Source organism: Papaver somniferum, unplaced genomic scaffold, assembly GCF_003573695.1.
Source record: "Papaver somniferum cultivar HN1 unplaced genomic scaffold, ASM357369v1 unplaced-scaffold_75, whole genome shotgun sequence".
In the NCBI taxonomy this organism is placed as follows: Eukaryota; Viridiplantae; Streptophyta; class Magnoliopsida; order Ranunculales; family Papaveraceae; genus Papaver; species Papaver somniferum.
In genome coordinates this window covers 833692-849052 of record NW_020650415.1, presented here as the reverse complement: position 1 = coordinate 849052, position 15361 = coordinate 833692, and the positions used below count along the sequence as shown (strand labels likewise).

Genomic DNA, 15361 nt, shown 5'->3' with positions numbered 1-15361 from the left:
CCAAGTCGCGTATTATGTGGCATTCCCGGATTATTCGCGAATCATTCACGAATTTTACGTATCCCGAATGATACGTCCGCTTAATTCGCCATAAATTCTTTAGCTTTTACTTTTCAAAGACTCCACTTTTGTGGCTTTACTGCCTCCCGAGCATACACGACCGAATATTAGACGTGCTGTAATTTTTATGAAACAAAAACGACGGAAGAGATTTGAAGGTGAAGGTGAGAGAGATCTCAAACTCACTAACCAAGCATCTAAACCACCATACGACGTCCTCTTGGATAACTAATGTTATATATATTATTAATATCATCATATTAAGTTTATTTTTTCTTTAAATAACTCACACTTATGCATAAAAATTGGTCTATGACCTTATAAATATAAATTATTTGTTATATATAGATACCGAATTTTCGGAACCGAACTCACATTTATAAATCGAATTATACACGTACGTATGCCGTTCCGAATTACTGACGAATCACGTCCTATTGACCGAATTTTAGACCGAATCTGGATTTTACAAAACCGTATAATACTCGTACGTTTGCCGTTCCGTGCGTATGCCGAATCCCGAATTGCTAACTAGGGTGGGATTCAACAACTCTGTCTTTATTCTCCTCGACTCGATTTTGATCTTCATGGATTTTGAACAAGTATCTGATTTTTGGAAAGTAGTTCCAGTAAGTAATCCACTACTATAGTGTCACTTAAATTTTTATAGACCACTTAATTAACACTAGGTCATTAATTATTAGCTCTTCTCCTATAAAATTATTTCTCCATGAATCATGGACTAGGGTAATAATTAAGAAATGGAAACAACAGGGAGCTGTAGAGATAGTGGCAGGAGAATTTACTTAAAGTTTAAACTCTCGCTACAACAAAACATGGTTTTTTCAATGAAATATAATATCACAAATATTTGGTTTTATGTCACAAATATACTTTTGTGACATTTTTCAGCTGTCAGTCAATGCGTTATAAAAAGAGGTGTCGTAAATAATCAGTCCGACGCTAAAAGTGTCACTTATGTTAAGGGGCTCTTGTGGCAGGATTTTTCATCGCAATTATATTTTTCTGTGTCCATAAGCTTTTTCTATTTTAATTAAAAAACTTTTTATTTCTTATTAAATTATTAATAATAAATTTATATGACATTTTCCTTTTTCAATAATATTTCGTATTTTAGGGTTACAATATTACAGTAATTTGTTGTTGCTAGGAAGATAAAAAAAATTGTGCAATCATGAACAGACACCGTGCCATTAAAATAAGATGAACATGAATGAGTAAAAATTATATCATTTACGGATTAAAGAATTACAATAACTTTCAAAAAAGAAAAATTACATTTCAAAAAAAAAAATACTATTCAAAATACATATTGTATGAAGCGTTTTGGCTTTCGAGTTTTGACAAGCAAATTTTGATTCTAATCCTCATATTAGTTGTTGTTATTTGAGTTGGAGAAGTTGACTCCTGGAAATCGATCAGTATCTTCTACATTCCCTTAAAGTTCAGTCGTCTTGCTTACCTGTAAGACGAAATCCCATGTACACAGATTAAAATTTTGAATCAGAAGAAATTCAGAATTAAATCACAAGAACGAACTCAACCCAAAGACAACATCATCCATCATACTAATTTCAAAAGATCCAAAGTAACAGATAGAAAGAACATCTATTTGGAAGTCGATTTGATCATCAACCTCTTCCCCGAGAGTAAGAGAGAAACTAATATCAAAAAGAAAGGAAAAGAAAAACATCCACCAAAGTTAAAAAGTTTGTGTTGTTATATCAAACAAAACAAAAAAAAAAAACAATGGAAAGAGTGGGATTACCTTCTATTCGATTGTGTATGTTTTGCATCCTGATCAACGAACGAGATGGGGTTCAATAGAAAGAAAAAAAAAAAAAAAAGGAAGATGATAGAAATTTTTAGAGTATACTACCAAAATCTTTTAAAAACAGTAAAGTATAAACAAAAATATGGAAACAAATTTTTGTGTGGCAAGATTTTCGTTGACCAGCACTAAAGGCGGGATGTTTAACAAGAAGGAAACGTAAACGTGTGGCATTTTTATGTATGCGGTTAATGTGTAACCAATTGAATCACCGAGTGATCGTGAGTCATGACCAGTTATATTTGCTAAACGTCTAATCTAATGTTTTACCAAGTTATTGTGATAAGTTCAACACGTTTCTCATAAGAAAAATAATTTGAAAACTTTTTAAAATATAATTTTTCCACACTAAAAAAATGTTGAGGAAATCATTTAATTTTTTTTCTTAATCCGAGCTCTATTCACAACGCTAACACAAAGGTTGCAATAATTCTTTTTTGAGACTTAGGGGATTTAGCCTACACAATTTTTATGACACAAAAAAACGTCGCATATATATGGTTTTTACAACGTTTTTCTTAATATCACAAGTGGAATGTCACGAATGCTAATGCTTGTTGTAGTGTTATATGCATGATCTCAAAGAAAAGAAAACAACATGAATCAGACATGATTTTTCAATTTTTAGATAGAGGACGTTGATCAATGATTAAAATTTCATCACATCCTCCTCCTATGGTTTTATTGTTCGATATCTCTTAAGAACATCACATTTGATTTTATTTTATTTTTAGTTTGGAAACTCCAAATGGATTAAGTTATCCTTAGAGCAACTTTAGTGTTGTCGGTATAAGCCATATATAACAAAAACAGGCACACTCTTGACTGCTATAATTTCCTTATTCCTATATCCTCAAACAAGGTGTCTATATATGAGAATTCTTTTAGCAAATCTCATATATAGCTTCCCGTAGTTAATAACTGGGTATTTGGTTGCACGCTATTATAAGCAGCTATACGTATATTGAAAAAACGTGTGATACCTAAACGCTATTAATACTTCCGTTCGTACCGGACAGTGTCGAAGTTTGCGTCTGATAAAACTCATTTAAGAAATGTGTCCACCAGCAAACGTAATTATTATTCACTTTTGTATCAGCAAACGGTGTTGAAGTTTGCATTTCACTAAAGTTGGTAGTGAAACGTGGTTATTAATGACGTCTCCATGAACTGCAATGATGGACGCAACTAATAATAACATCCACCTTTGGACGATATTTTAACGCACGATTAAGGCAGACGGACACCGTGTCTTTGAAAACGGACTTATTAGTTACGTTTGGATATGGGGTCACCTCCACCATTATGCTTGAAACGAAATTGCCATAAAAAAAGCCAAATATGGCTTAGCAATTTGGAAATTTAGCAACTCATGAGCGCAGTTGCTCTTATGCCATTCTGCAACGTAGGACGCGAAGATTGCTGCTACAACAGTTCCTATGATAGTTGATGGGATTGGTGATCCAGATATATTTGCTACGAATTCTATAGTTTAGATTGACATCCATTTGTTATATAAATCAATTTTCTTTAGCTGTTGTGATCGTGAAGATAGAACTATATTCGTTTGTGGAAATGCTTAAGGTAAATTTTTTTTCCAACCATTGGATTCTTTTTCTTTTTTCACCTGTTGAATCTGTTTTATACAGATTCCAGTGCATGTACGAGTCACATGCTAACTGTTGCTGACGCCGTTAATTGAATAAAAATTTATTAAAATTTTAATTATTTAACTAACTGCCAAGATGGTCAAACACGATCCTAGGACCCCAACGCTAATATCGAACTTTCTGGGACCCAAACGTAACTATGATCACTTTTTTAACACCTAAAGTAAAAATATCCCTAACATTTTCACCATACAATAAAACATCTATAAAATAATAGGTTTGGGACCACCCATCCTATTATTTTAAATAGGTACGATATTACTTAATCGATAAAATAATAATTTATTATTTTTTACGTATAATAATAATATATTAATTTAAAGAATAATTTTTAATTTAAAAAACTTCTTTGGAAAAAAAGAGGATTTCCATATTAATAAAATAAAAATATAGTATCTTAGGATAAATACCAAAATAGATTTTTAAAAATAGAAAATATAGAAAAAGATAAAAAAAAAAAACATCAACGGAAATATTTTTAGAACCGCATGCATTTGTTTTTAAAGTAATGAATCTTGCTAATTTTTATGAAAAAAGATTTTTATACATAAAATTTATATGAATGTGTATGAAAATTATTTTTTATTTTCTAATGAAATTATTATTTTATATAATATTTGGGCCTATTAATGTTTAAGGGGAATTTTTGAAATGTATTATATTATAAATTTATCGAATTTATTATTTTAGTACTAAGGGCAAGAGTATTATTTTAAAAAATATCTACTGTATATTAAAGATGCTTTAATAACTCTGAAAATATTTTGGATTTAAGTATTTAATTTCATAAAATCAAATTTTATCCTAACTACATATCTAATTTCATAAAATCAAATTTTATCCTAACTACATATCTGGCATTCAGTTATTGTTATTTGATAAATTTGAGATGTTATCATTAAATTTTATCCTAATTTTATTAACTGATAGGAGGATTTATTGACTTAAAAAAAATTGGATACACTGATATAGGGGATATGTATACTTATTACGAAATTTTTATAAAATTTCGATTGAAAAAACATGTAAACCACAAGAAATTGTTGCACCGGAACTATTAGGGAACCATATAAATGGGAGAAACGGCATGAGATATTGTTGTTTATTAGTATTACATACTTTTATTTCTTTTTATTATATTTTGATTCTTGGAGAACCTAAGCTTGTAAATTAGTTTAGAAATGGGAAGATTGACCGGACATATTATATTGTTCATAGCTTTATTCTTTTTTACTCCCTCTGTTTCATATTATACATGAAACAAACCCTTTTTATAACTCATTACTTCCTTCGTAATCACATCGACATTCAAATAGAAATCTTCATTGTTCATAAGAATAACAAGAGCAATTAAACCTTGCAGTTATATATCACCTTGTATAAAAACTACTTGACCACTATCCATATAGGAAAAACGTATACTCCAAGGATACAAAGACTTCCACTGCGTACAGGAAAAATGCTTCGATTCATCAATGGTGCTCAAAGTATTAACACGAAAAGTAACAAAACGCTCACCATGATTCAAAACAGCATGGATAAACTTCTCAGACATATTTGATACCCCTACATATAACAAAAAAATAAATAATAGTTTCAGATTTGTATAACCTAAAACTTGAACTACAGTGAAGTACACATTTAATCGAAGCCAAAAATCAAATAACAGTAAACCTAAAATGAAAAATACTCCATGGATAAATCGAAGATATAAGCTTCAGAATCTCACAAGAACACATAATTGAATAAACCAATAGCCTATGATCTAATATCATTCGATTTCGTATCATGCATCATAACACCAGAACCAAAAAACAGTAATCAAAAGCTAAAATATAACAAAAATAAAATCAAGAACATACAAATAATAAGATGTAACAGATCGACTTCATATCATCAACTCATAAAATCAAAAAAACTAAATATCAAAAACGAAATTCAACGATGAAGCAAAAAGAAAACTAACCTGAAGTTGAATTATGCTGCAGAAACAATCAAATCCAACTAAAACTATATGAATCTCTTAAATCACCACTGAAATTTATATCTGGATCAATGTATCTCTTAATCTGTCGTGAATTCAAATCTGAGATAAAAAAAAATAATCAATTTCAAAACACTTCAATAGTAACCTGAAGTTGAATTATGTCGAAGAAACGATGAATTACAACAAATTTTCTCTGAAACTGTTATATCGCCTCCAAAAAAAATCTTCTCTGACCGATTCCCTGTCTTGAATTCATGTTTGAGATCCAAAATTTTCGATTTCAAATCCTGATTATATATGTGGAATCGGATCAAGGGTAGTTACGGGATATTAGAAGTACAACAAATCGGGATCGTGAGACGCTTTTGGACTAACTCGTCCATATTTGGACTGAACTGTTGGAGGCGGGGCTTTTTGGACTAGAGGGTACTAGGCTTGAGATGAGTGGACTAAAACGTCCCAAACCCAGTAACTTTGGAACTAAAGGTCAATTTCTACAATATATTATACATAGGTTTACTCCTCGTTACCAAAAAACCTAGTATGGTTTCATGTGTAATTAAACTGCTAACTGTAGCTTAATACTAATTACTACTGGTGAGCTTGGAATAAGATAAGGGCGCACTCCTTTCGTAAGGATTATCACTAAGGAATTCCTTTGCTACTATGGATAAAAGCACTTATCACAAGCCATAAATGTATCGAATGGGCCGCATAAGTAGCATTATATTTGGATCCTCTGATGGAGTCTAAGCTGGAAGTTGAACCCTAAACTGAACCCAAAGGAAGGGGATTCATGGGAACTTTCAACAACTCAAAAGCAAGACAATCAACACATCGATTCCTTCCTGATGCGGTTTGTCAATCGTTAAATCAAAACCAACAAACAACAAAATGAAAAATACAAGTTGGTAGAGAAGATGAACAAAGATAACAAGTTATACAGGAAACTATTACATCCATGTATAAAGGCCAAATGCAGGAAACTGTTGAAAAAGATAACAAGTTAACAAGTAATCATGGCTTTCATTACCTCCATACGATGAAATGACCGGGGACTGTGATATTAGTTATCGTTTGTAGGGCAACACAAGGTTGATCAACATGTATCTGAAGGCACACAAGAATATAGGATTATATTATTATTAGAATGCATACCATATCCATTGTTAGCCGATAACTAATATATATGAATATATTTCCAATAGACTACATAACAAGATTACCTACCAAATCTCCGGCATCTAGAATCCAGTGATGTTGTAGATTCTTTTATGACTTGGTAAATCCCCTTATGCAAAAGAGGGTTTTTTTTCCCAATCTCAATTTTAAAAGAATTATATACCAGGGCCGTCTCTGAGACTTCGACGACCTTGTGCGAAAGAGTTCGCAACACCGTTTGAGGCAAAAAAAAAAAAAAACAAACTTGCGGATATGAATTATCTGTTTAATTTCGTAATAAAATCTACAGTATAATACTAAAATGGCTCTCTAGTAAAAGTTGAGAAGTTTTCTAGAAAAAAGAATCTTATTATTGGGGCTTAAAGGTGTTGGAATTTGGGGACTTGACATTCTATCTAGCATCTATAGAGGGATAAGGGGGACCTAATTCCTATTAAAAGTCAAATATATCCTTGACCTCTATTATACCTAAAATCAACACTAAATTAAATTTCAAAACAAAAATTAATTCACGTATCTCTTTTATTTCTTCTTCCTCTCAAAATCAAACAAAACCTTGAATTTGTTTTTATTAAATCTCCATCGAATTTTCAAAACTGTTTATTAAGATTTATTCTCAATATGACAAGATTAGGACGATTTGGATTATCATAGACTTGTTATGATTCTATTGTTTATGAAGGTGTTCAACCACAAATTCAAGATTGGAGATTAGTTGATTGAATTTGTCAAATACCAATTAAATCCTCCAAAATGCTAAGCATTCAAAAACCCACCGTTTATGTTGCCTTAAAATTAGTTTAATGGGTAAGATTGAAGAATTTAGGGTTCATGAAAACTGGTTCTGGGGGAATTACGGCTAGGAGTTCTTCTCGACCTGGCCGTAACCGTACAAAAGTGGTTGGGACTCAAAGAACTACCAACCGTAATATATCTATCGCGGTTGGGACTTTTCTAGCCGTTAACTGTTCTGTATTTGTAGGAAATTTTTCAAGTCGGCTGGGAATTCCCAACCGTAACTATAGGTTTCCAGCCGTTGTATTAGGTTCCCAGCCGCAAAGTTTTTGTTCGATTGGGTTGAAAAGTTTTCCAAGCCGTGAATTACTGTCTCGGTTGGGTTGGAAAGTTTTCCAAGCCGTGAAGTTTTATGTCGGTCGGGTTGGAAAATTTTCCCATCCATTGAGGCTAATGTCGATTGGGTTGGAAAGTTTTTCCAGCCGTTTTGGCTTATGTCGGTTGGGTTCGGTATTTCTTCCAAGCCGTTGAGTCTTATGTCGGTTGGGTTGGGTATTGCTTCCCAACCGTAATTGTATGAATGAATGTTTCTTTAGTCTTATATAATTGTGTTGTTTTTGGGAACCAAGGAAGGAAAAAACCGTACATTTTTCAGTAAAACCAAAAGGAATACAAATTTCTTAGCATAAGTTTTCATTACATTGCAAACATGGGTCTTAACTTAATAATAGTGGAAGAAGTCACCGAAGATACTTTCTTCCAGGACATGATAGCAAGCATGAATTTCAAACTTCTTTCAAAGGACATCCTCATAATCATCTTCGGCCATCTACCACTAAAAAAACAAAACCATTTTAAATCGGTTTTACATAAAACAATTTTCACACAATTATTGACAAACTTACTCTTTGTGCACGTGGCATATTGAGATTATTTTCCTTTACGACTTCCATTTCATCTTCGAATGAATCCAATTGTGGGAAGATCTGCTCAAATCTTTTCTTAATGAGTTTCATTGATCTTCCATTGCGATTTCTATCTAATGCCACAAAAACAATTCGCACACGGTTCCAAAAAGCCTCTGAGGTTTCATCTATGAAAATGAGTGCATCTTCGAAACGCTTTGATACGGTCAGCCACGATCTTTAGTGGTGTAGCAAGTAACCATTTTTTTTTCGTTTCTTTTACAACAATTGTGAGATAGAGATAGGGAGGGAGTGTTTCTGTGTGAAAATTTTGATTGTAGAATGATCATTTTATAGCAAAAATGACCCAGCGGATAGTTTTTTCAAAAAATAGTCGTTCCTCAAAAGATTCAATGCATTAACTTAATGCAGTTAGAGAATTACATCCAGGAAACTTATAATGTCCTTGACGCAACTAAAAAATTACGGCTTGGTTATTCAATTTTTTGAGGACGTGAATCTGAACCTTCCAGTACGGCTGGGAAGTTTTGGGAAGGTTCAGATTTACGGCCTGGAAACATGAAACTACCTATCCGTAACCAGTATAAACGGCCTGGAAATTAGAATTACCCAGCCGTAATCTTTTGTTGCGTCCAGGACATTATAAGTTTCTTGTCCGTAGTTCTTCGACTTCATTGAGTTAATGCATTGCATTTTTTGAGCAACTGCTAGTTTTTGAAAAAACTATTCGTAGGGTCATTTTTTTGTTATAATAACCCTTCTACAATCGAAATTTCCACACAAAAAACACTCCCTCCCTATCTCTCTCTCACAATTGTTGCAAAAGAAAGGAAGAAACATGGTTACTCGTTATACCACTGAAGAAGATATGGTAATGGTTAGAGCGACGCTCACGGTGAGAAATCATGACGAAAATCAAGGCATTAACGCGAGAGAAAATGATGATTCTCAATTATTGATGAATGGAAAGTGAAAAATTTGATCGAATACCACTATAAAATTTACAAAAGCAACCATTGTAACGTCTGGGTTTACCAGCCGTAAGTGTCTATAATTATGGGAATCGCAGTTAACGGCCAGAATATCCTTCCGTAAACTATTATATCCCAACCGCAAACCATCTTCCCAACCGTTGTGTCTGTTACGGCTGGGAAACTACAGAAACCCAGCAGATATAGTGTTTACGGTTCTATCATGATCCGCTATTCAAACCGTAAATTTGAATTTTCCGTTTTTATGGTCAAAATGGCTAGGTCGTTTTGCATTAAAACCTGACCGAAAATACTTGAAAAAAATATGAAACAAAATGGACCAAAATGGTTTTTCATTCATTGAATCGGAAAAGCATACATATTTCATAACATTGATAAGATAGATCATAACAATAAAAATAAACCCTTATTCGTATCGGTTAAAATCATATGTAGTATTTTCTAAGATGCGATAGCTATTATTTTGTTGAAACTCTTTCCCATGAATTGCCTCATAATGGCGGTGAGCCCTCGACCACTGTAGAAACGAATACGATATGTTAGATAATGTTACTCAAAATGATTTCTAATGAAACAACTTATTAAAAAACTTACTCTTATCGCACTTTGCATTGTGGGATTGGCTTGTTTTTGGGCTTTCATTTCCTTTTTGAATACTTCGCATTCGTCGAAGACTTTTTCGAATCTCTCCTTAACGCTTGCCAAAATTCTTCATTACAATTTACGTTTAGTGCAACAAAAACTATGAAAACACGGTTCCAAAAAGACAAGGATGTTTGATTTATGTCAATGTCAGATCTTCATCATGTTGTATGACCGTCACCGATGCTCTAACAATCGCAGAATCTTCTTCATTAGTGTAGGGAGTCATCATAGTGTTTTCGTGTGAGGAAGAGATGATAAAATGGTCTCCTTTTATACGGTTTAATGACATAACAGTTACTTTTTTTCCCCGAAAACTAGCCGTTTAGTTTGAAAATAGAAGCCAATAAATGCATTGGTTGAGAATGTTTAGGCCTAAAAACGTCTGGGATTCCCAGCCGTTTATGTATTTACGATTGGCTCTTCATCCGTGATTGATACACAAGAGACTCAGGTAACTATTCGGCCAGGAGTTCATACTAACCCATCCGTGAGTGTAGATAACGGTCAGAAGTTCTTACTAACCTAGCCGTGAATGTATATTACGAACTGGAACCCCTAAATTTCGAACCGTAAATCATTATAACGGCTGGGACGACAACATTTTCCCAGTCGTAACCTGTAAATAAACTCATATTTTTTTCGTTTAAATGAATTTGAATCAATCAAAATTTCAAATTTGGGTTGATTACAAGGTTTTCTAGACTAGTTAAAGGATAGGTTTCTTCAGTTTTTCTTCAAAGTTTTCAAAAAATTTCATCAAAATCATCCTTCTTCTTCTTCTAGATTAAAAACAATTTTTTTTTTTGATTTTCAATTAATTTCTGATTAAATTAGTATAATCCATTTGCTAATCGTGATTAGTTTACTTAATCATAATAATTATCACTGATCAAATCAAGGGTATATTGGGGATTATGAAAAGTGGAGGATAAGGGGCTATAAGAACTACTATTTCATGACCCATTAAGCCCCCAAAAAGCCATCTTTCCTACAACCTCAATAATAGGATTCATGTTGTAAAAGGTGAAGGAGACAGAAAATTAAGGAGAAGAAGCATAGAGAATTCCATTCATATGTGTGTAGAATACAATATTTAAAGCCTCTATTTATATAGATAGAAGACTTGGTGCCCAAGATATATAAACCCTAAACTTAGACACGAAGGACATCTTAGTAAATAAACTTGGTTTATAACACTCCTCCTGATGACCACTGTGGCTAAGTCATTACAAACATACCAGGAAAACTCAAAAGAGAAAAACCTGAAATTGCATAAGCATGTAAAGACTCGAAACAGTGTTGGACACGCAAATGTTGCGTCCTTAAAACCTACAAATGGTTAGTTCCAAAGGCCGTTATATAAGGTTAGCCTACACACAGTCAGAGATTTTTGTAAATGACATATCTTCTGAATACTACAATGCAAAATTAGAAAATTTTAGGTTTTTCGAAATTTCTGATTTTTGGGCCATCGTATATTCGGGAGTTTATGTATATTACATATCTTCCGATTGTGAACAGGTTCAAAATCAACCATGCCATGGCCCTAGATGGTTCCAAAGGCCGTAATAGAAGGTTAGCCAACACACATTCGGAGATTTTTACAAATGATATATCTTCCGAATGCTACAATGCAAAACTAGAAAATTCTCGGTTTTTCGAAATTTCTGATTTTTGGGCCATCGTATATTCGGGAGTTTATGTATATTACATATCTTCCGAATGTAACAGGTTCAAAACCAACCACGCCATGGTTCTAGGTGGTTCCAAAGGCCATTATAGAAGGTTAGCCAACACACATTCAGATATTTTTTCAAATGATATTTTTTCCGAATACTACAAGTCCAAAACTAGAAAATTTTAGGTTTTTCGAAATTTCTGATTTTTGGGCCATCGTATATTCGGGAATTTATGTATATTACATATCTTCCGAATGTGACAGGTTCAAAACCAACAATGTCATGGCTCTAGGTGGTTCTAAAGGCCGTTATAGAAGGTTAGCCAACACACATTCGGAGATTTTTTCAAACGATATATTTTCCGAATACTACAAATGCAAAACTAGAAAATTTTAGGTTTTTCGAAATTTCTGATTTCTGGGCCATCGTATATTCATGAATTTATGTATCTTACATATCTTCCGAAGGTGACAGGTTCAAAACCAACCATGCCATGGCTCTAGGTGGTTCCAAAGGCCGTTATAGAAGGTTAACCAACACACATTCAGAGATCTTTTCAAATTATATATTTTCCGAATACTACAAGTGCAAAACTAGAAAATTTTAGGTTTTTCGAAATTTCTGATTTTTGGGCCATCGTATATTCGGGAATTTATGTATATTACATATCTTCCGAATGTGACAGGTTCAAAACCAACAATGCCATGGCTCTAGGTGGTTCTAAAGGCCGTTATAGAAGGTTAGCCGACACACATTCTGAGATTTTTTCAAACGATATATTTTCCGAATACTACAAATGCAAAACTAGAAAATGTTAGGGTTTTCGAAATTTCTGATTTCTGGGCCATCGTATATTCAGGAATTTATGTATCTTACATATCTTCCGAATGTGACAGGTTCAAAACCAACCATGCCATGGCTCTAGGTGGTTCCAAAGGCCGTTATAGAAGGTTAGCCAACACACATTCAGAGATCTTTTCAAATTATATATTTTCCGAATACTACAAGTGCAAAACTAGAAAATTTTAGGTTTTTCGAAATTTCTGATTTTTGGGCCATCGTATATTCGGAAATTTATGTATATTACATATCTTCCGAATGTAACAGGTTCAAAACCAACTATGCCATGGCTCTAGGTGGTTCCAAATGCCGTTATAGAAGGTTTGCCACACATTCGGAGATTTTTGCAAATGATATATCTTCCGAATACTACAAGTGCAAAATCATTCTAATACTGCACCGACTATAATCGGGAGTCTGGGTAATATTTTGTTTACCGAATGCATTTGGAGGATAAAAATGTCATATTATCTTCCGATTATGTAAGGGCATTTTTACCATTACGAATTACGCGAGATAAGGGTTGGCTACATTTTACGTTTGGGTGATCTTTTCTGTTTTATTTTTGGCCCCTAAATCCTTTTGAGTGGCCCTAAAAATGCCAGGATAGATATTTGCAAGTTGCAACTCTGCAAAATAGTGTTTCTAGATGGGCTTTAGAAGATGTCACCCACGGGTCAGCCGAATGAAATGGGTTTCAAAGTGATCCAGCGAATCACCTTGGTTATTTACTGTTGTAAAATTAACCGAAAAAGCATACATTTTCTGCAAAATATACTTGACATGGTCTAAACAGAACTTGAATACCCTTTTACAAAAGCTTTCAATCTTTCTGTCTCACCAACTTGAGGAAGCCAACGAGCAAGGATCTCCATCGTAACGTAGTTTGGATTACAATTCTGTTTCGCCATCTTATCCATGACATCAAACGCTTTATCCAGCCGATTTCTCTCAGATAAGCCTTTCAATACCGCATTGTACGTAATTACGTTTGGGATAACTCCTTTACCTTCCATTTCATCCAGTAACGATACCGCCGATTCGACGTCCTTTGTCTTGCAAAGTGAACCAATCAGCATATTGTATATCTCAGTATTGGGTGGGACTTTTGAATTTGAACCCATATCATTAAAAATCTTCATGGCATCATCAAACTTGTCGGCTTTGCAGTACCCATGTATTAATGCACCATAAGTAACTACTGTGGGAGCAAAACCTTTCTCAGTCATGCTCTTCATGACCTGACGGGCAGTCGAAAAATCCCCGGATTGGCATGATCCCGAAATAATTGTATTATACGTAACCTCGTCAGGTGGAATTCCTGCATCTATCATCTCCTTGAGAAATTCCTGAGCTTTATCCAATTTATTCTTCTTGAGTAACCCACTGATTAGAACATTGTAACCCAAGCGATCCAAAAGAAAACCAATATCTTGCATCTTAGACTTTATAAAGCATGCATCATCCAACCTCCCCGCCCGACTTAATCCATTTATCAAAGAGTAATAAACAATCGCATCTGGAACACGACAACTTCTCACCATTTCATCAAAAATCTCCATTGCCTTTTCAATATTGTTCACATTGCAAAAGGCACTGATCAAAACAGAGTATGTAACAGCATTCCCTTTCAACCCTTTATCTTGCATTTTACTAAAGAATTCAAGTGCGCTACCGACTCTTTCATGCTTGCACATCCCATCTACTAATACATTAAGCGTTACCACATCTGGAGAGACTCCTTCTTCACCCATTTCATCAAATAACTTAAGTGAAGTCTCAATCTCACCTGCTTTAGCAAACCCATCAATCAAGCAATTGTACGTCACATTATTCGGAGAACACCCATGTCCCAACTTCATTTGTTTCAGCAAATCCAAACCTTCACCATGCCTCCCCATTTTGCACAGGCCATCGATAACTGTATTAAACATAACCGCATCAGGTAAAACATCAATCCCTTCCAAGTTCTTACTCATTTTCTCAAGTAACTGCATCGCTTCATCAATTTTCCGCGATTTACATAGATAATTAACAAGAATCCCAAACGTTACAACACTAGGTTTCATATTCATTTCTTTCATCTCCGCTAAAAGCAAGCTCATCCTTTTAAAATTCCGGTCTCGTCCTAGCCTAGTCAAAAGTGCATTACAAGAAGCAGCTTCCAGTGGACAATTCATCTTCATTAAAACATGTAAAAGCTCCCAAGCTATATTACTCTTACCACTCTTGCAAAACATAGTAATGATTTTTGTTAGCACCATTTTATCAGGAAAGACACCGTTTTTACCCAAACTCGAAACCAATTCAATTACTTGATCATCCGTCAATATCTGTCCCCCTCCATTCCCCGGTCGATCACTATTCAAAATTGCAGCGTAAATAACAGAACCAGTACTACCATTAGGAGGAAACTTACAACCTGGTTGAAGCATTTCGTCGAACAATACCACTGCATTATCGATACGATCGGATTTGAACAAAATCCCAAGAAGGGAATTATAGAGATGGGTATTTCTTTCTGAGGTTTCGATTTTATTGAATAAACGAATGGATTCATTTAACTTCTGGGTTTTCCCCAAATTTTGAATCAGGTTTACTATATGAGTCACACTGATTGAATTCTTCTTACTTTCGGGTTCATTTGGTTGTTCAAATGTTTCTATCGGTGGAGATTGTGAAGAAAAAGGGAGGAATTCTGAAATTTTTGATGGAAATTTTAGAGTTTGAAGGGATTTTCTTTGGGTTTTGCAAAACCTTAATTTACTCATTTTTGGAGAAATTCTATTTGAT

The 15361-nt window shown here is 33.9% G+C and overlaps 1 protein-coding gene across 1 annotated transcript; it reads right to left on the bottom strand.

The window, feature by feature from the left end:
• Window positions 1-13254: 13254 nt before the first annotated feature.
• On the bottom strand, window positions 13255-15361 carry LOC113344191 (pentatricopeptide repeat-containing protein At3g61520, mitochondrial-like). Its single transcript, XM_026588204.1, has one exon. It carries the CDS (start codon window positions 15337-15339, stop codon window positions 13357-13359), a length of 1983 nt encoding a protein of 660 aa, XP_026443989.1. The 5' UTR covers window positions 15340-15361; the 3' UTR covers window positions 13255-13356.